Below are 5224 nucleotides of genomic sequence, written 5' to 3'. Positions count from 1 at the left end.
TCACATGCGATTGCCGCCGGCAAACCCACTCGCCACACCGTTTAGGCTAATACGATGAAAAAAACTGTTCTCATGGCATCATGGCGTAGTGGTGATTATTTTGTATAAAATAATGGAGTAGATTTGGGTTCAAATCCCAAAATTTTCACTTTGTCGTGGCCTCCGGTTTAATAAAAAATGAAATAAAAGTCGCTTACTATGAATATGAACAAATCAATACGTCCTATGTCTTTATTTCTTTTTAACCTTTTGAGTTATATAAATATCGTCTTTTTCTAGTGGTTACAAATTACATTCATCAAGTTAATTAATTTTTTTGCGTCCAAGTGAGAACCGAAATCTCCCATTTAAAAAGCTTCCACTCTACAAAATGGACTAGTTCTAGATTGTCAATTAAAAATAAATGAAATCAGAATTCTTAATGCATCAATGACAAAAAGAACGCATATAAATGGGACTTGAATATGATCAGCAAACACAAACTAATCTCTAGCCTTCCGTCTCCCTCTCTTTCTTTAATGGCCTTTTCGGAAGAACTTGGAGTTGTCAACGAAGCTTTCTCAGGTTTCTCCCTTTTTATTCATTTTCATCATTTAGTATCATCCTTTTGCACATTTTAATTCATGGATAATCAAGTTTCTTTTTCCAGTAATAATAACAAAGTTATGTTAATTTGTAGGACTTGGAATTGATGAGAAGTCGCTTATATCCATTCTGGGGAAGTGGGATGCAAATCAGCTAAAATCTTTCAGGTTAGGAACTTCACGTTTCTTTGGTGAGGATGAAAGGTCATTTGAAAAACTGGTTGAGCATCAAATCAATCAACTCAAGAACGACTTTTTACGCTTTAAAGTAAGTATATTGATGTTACGTATCTTCTCATCATCAAGCAATTAACTCGTTTTTTATGATTTTTGTGGTTGCTTAATGAAGTTCAATTCATATGTAAAAGACACCAACAGTTCGCTTAATTACGATTGTGAGCATAGTAATTTACAAGTATATATCTTTTTAATTGTTACTAGAGTGCATTGGTACTGTGGACGATGCACCCATGGGAAAGGGATGCACGTTTGATTAAGGATGCATTGTTAGATGGCCCCAAATCCAACAACGTCATCGTAGAAATTGCATGCACACGATCTTCAGAAGAGCTACTGGGTGCAAGAAGGGCTTATCACTCCATCTATGAACGTTCTGTTGAAGAAGATGTTGCTTCTTATATCACCACCACTGAACGCAAGGTCATTATAAATATAGCTTTCTATAACTTTCAATACTATGGTATTCTTATAATAGGAAAACTAACATAGTAGACAATCATGTATAGTTGTTTTCTTCCATTTCTTTCTTCTCCTTTTAGCAAAACTAAAGTGAATCCTGATTCCCTATGTGTTGTTGGTGTATATTAACAAACAGCTGTTCGTAGCATTGGTAAGTGCATATCGTTACGAAGGCACAAAGGTGAATGAAGAACTCGCAAAATCTGAGGCGAAAATAGTCTTTGAAGCTTTGAAAAATGCCGATAAGAAAAACCCTCTCTTGGATGATGACGTAGTGACAATACTAGCAATTAGAAGCAAGCTCCACATCATGTCATTGTTCCAGCATTACAAAAAAATCAGTGCCAACTCTATTGACGTGGTCAGTTTGCAAACTAAAGCCTGTGTGCTAATATTAATTAGTATTTGTTCCTGTTAACACTAATGGCATAATATTTTTTGCCACAAGATCCACAACCTAACAACCATGGAATGATATATAGATTCTGTTTTCCAGCTTGTCGAATTGTTTTGACCCAGAATCTATAAGTATATCCATATCCTTTGAAGATATCTAACAATCCTATAAACCACCATTCTGCAGGATCTTGGGACAAACGAGAGCTTGAAAGACACAGTGCAATGCATATGTGCACCACCTACTTACTTTTGCAAGGTTTGACTTTACTTAATTCACTTCCTAGAGTTTGATCGTTATAAATTATGAATAAAAATCAGAAGGGCGATCATCACATAGAGTGGGTTTAGCCTTCGGAAATTATCTTTATTTGTAGTACTGTGTTTAACTTCTTATAAATGGCCATCATAGGTTATGGAAGCAGCTATGGTGAAAGAAGCTGATGAGAACACAAGGGAAGGTCTTACAAGGGTGATCGTTACCCGAGCTGACGTTGATATGAAGAATATCAAAGAGGTATATCAACACAAGTATGCGATCACATTGTCAGAAAAAATTAAGGTTGTAGCTAATGGAAACTATAAGGATTTTCTACTTACATTAATCTCAAGAGAAGAGACAAAGTAAGGTTTGATAATGATGAGGACCAAGCAAAGCGTATATCGCTAAAAAGTTATGCTTTGAGAGATTTAATCTGTTGGTTTTAAATTCATTTAATGTCAATTTTCCAATCACAATTTCCGAGTTGTCTTGTTCTTTTACTGCATGAGTTTGTAACCTTGAAAAACGATACAAGCAACAGCCAAAGCCTGTGTTTATGCTTGCCTTGGTACACTTCTGTTTAAGAGTGCATGTTCGCCGCAAATTAATAATAAAGTTCTATAAATTTTTTCTTCTTAAAGGAAAGATCTTGAACGATCTTCTACCATTCTCTTTGTATTATCAGAGTAAATGAAAGAGAAAATGACACGCTTTCTTATTCCATTAAGCATCAAAATAATCTATATGTACATAATGATAAAGCTACCCAACTAATGCTATTAGACACCATCTAACAATATTAGTTAATTTAATTGAATCTTAACTAAACTAACTAACCATAACTTTGGTTAACAAAATGTGTATTTTGTAACTCCAATATCCCCTCTTTAAGATGAGCTTTGAAAAATGGTTTTCAAAGCCATCATTGACATAATTGGTAAAACCATGTGTCGTGGCAATGGTATCATGAAAATATCTGCTAGTTGGTGAGTTGTACGGATAAGCCTTACTTTTATGGTGTTATTCAAGATTCTATCATGAATGAAGTGACAATCGATTTCGATGTGCTTCGTATGCTCGTGAAATGTTGGATTTGATGCTAATTTGACAACAGATTCATTGTCGGAAAAAACCAAAGTGGGATCTGTCTAATGGATGCCAAAATTGCTGAGTAGATGATGAAGCCATATGATTTTAGTGGTAGCAACAGTAATTGTTCATATTCTGCCTCGATTGATGAACGAGATGTTGGATATGGTGTCTAAGTCCATAACTATATCTGGTATGTACTTGACCCGATAGTAGCATAGTTCTTTTGGGTTGCCTTCACCAGTGCAATTTGATAGGATGGACTTTTGAGAATAAGGTTATTGATGATTTATTAATATATTATAAGTATAATATATTAATTGAGAAATCATATTATTTAATTAGTATTCATCAATAATTTAGTGATCAAAAGTAACTAATTAAATATATGGGGTTGATTATGTAAATCAATCATTCTTATAGTGTTGGCCAATGATCCATTAGGATGGGCTAAGTTGTTCATGGAAAGTCCATGGAGCTTTAACCCATGGAGCCTAAGGGATATAGAAGGTCATGGTGCATTAGGGTTACATGGATGAAACCCTAGAGTTTGAAACACTATATAAAGAACCCCCTTGAGCCAAAAATCGGTTAACCATATATACAAAGTGTATGAGCCGATTTTATGCAAGCTAAGCCTATTCTTTAAAAGCCTCCTTTGTATTTTGGTGTTTGTAACACATTAGAGGCATTACACTTGAGGTGCTAAAACTTCTAAGGCTAAGAACTATACAAGAGGTAAACTATCTAACTAGTTGTTGTATTCAATTGTATGCTAGTCAAGTTGTATGCTTTGGAAATTTGAAAAATACATGTATAATTAGAGAAAACATAGTTCCAAAGCATCTAGGATTGCATGTGCACCATAGGAGTGTTATAGTGCTTAAAACCCAACAGTGGTATCAGAGCATATGATTGTTTTCTGTTATATTTGATGCTCACTTGTTTCCAAAGCTGGAAAAATCGGTTTTTCTGCACTCTGACAGATGAACTCGCTGAGTCCATGAGCCGACTCGACGAGCCCACTCAGTAATGGGTCAACTCAGCGAGTCCAGTTCTGGTACTCGACGAGTTGGTGCCTCTGTGTGCAGAACTTCGACCTTTTGGCCAGAAATGGATAGAATCATTACCACAAACTGTTTTGTAATCATAAAAATTGTATTTTCTGAATTGGTAATGATAGTCTTCATCCATTTAAAAGGCAATTGTCAAATGTTTGGATAATAAATTAATTATTTGTAGTATTTGATATGAATTGTCTTGCTTTGAGTTAGTTTAGATCAATAGAAAAAAATTATATAATAATTGTGTTTGATCCAAAATTTTGATCTAATTGTTTTTTATATGAGTTTTTTGTAACTTGTCCTCAAGTTTTATGAAGAGTCTCATTCATGAACTTTAAAACTCATAAATATCCATAAGTTATGGAAATGAAGAGTCTTGAAAAGTTTCAAAACTTGTCATCAAGTTTTGAAATTTGTAAAGTCACACTAATGAGACATTTAATTCCAAACCCTAGAGTTTTAAAAGTTAAAATTCTACCATTATACTATTATAATATTAAATGTTAATAACTACATATATATATATATATATATATATATATATATATATATATATATATATATATATACATATACATATATATGTATAAGAAAAGTCAGTCTTACCGTTAGTAGGCCTCATTCACGAAGCCAGTCTATAAGGAGGGTATAAGGTTACTGCCTATAAAATGACAATTTAATGGGTGTCCATTCTCACCCACCGCTTCCTTGACTGGTGGAGGGTCGTTAGCCGAATGGGTAAGATAGGACATTAATTCTCGTTAAAAGTATAATGAAATTATAAAGTAACTAAACATTTTATTAAATTCCCAATCTTAGTTGCTTTAGGAAAAAATGTGAAAATGGTGCTAATCCATGAAATTACACTTTGCACTTTATTTAGTCTTTAGTGGAGCGTGTGTGTTTAACCGACACACTAATATGGGACTAATAAAGAGTGGCAAAGGGTAGCTTAATGTTAATCATAGATTAATGGAGCGTGTGTGGTTAACCAGCACATTGATTAGGTGATTTGTAACATTAAGAGTACCAAGTACATTTGCATGGTTATTCACACCTTGTTTGTGATCCTCCGCATCCCAGTCACAAACTTGAGAGGGCACAATCGAGATTTAAACATGCCATTGAAA

General features: G+C 34.1%; 1 protein-coding gene across 1 annotated transcript; it reads left to right on the top strand.

The window, feature by feature from the left end:
- Nucleotides 1–428: 428 nt before the first annotated feature.
- ANNAT4 (annexin 4) lies at nt 429–2566 on the top strand. Its single transcript, XM_079069344.1, has 6 exons — nt 429–564; nt 680–852; nt 1026–1244; nt 1420–1644; nt 1867–1938; nt 2092–2566. Exons 1-6 carry the CDS (start codon nt 465–467, stop codon nt 2305–2307), a joined length of 1005 nt encoding a protein of 334 aa, XP_078925470.1. The 5' UTR covers nt 429–464; the 3' UTR covers nt 2308–2566.
- Nucleotides 2567–5224: the final 2658 nt, after the last annotated feature.

This window comes from Lactuca virosa, chromosome 8 (genome assembly GCF_052849685.1).
Source record: "Lactuca virosa cultivar CGN04683 chromosome 8, Lactuca_virosa_CGN04683_v6, whole genome shotgun sequence".
NCBI lineage: Eukaryota > Viridiplantae > Streptophyta > Magnoliopsida > Asterales > Asteraceae > Lactuca > Lactuca virosa.
The sequence above is the reverse complement of the archived record's forward strand: the minus strand, read 5'-3'. Positions and strand labels throughout refer to the sequence as shown.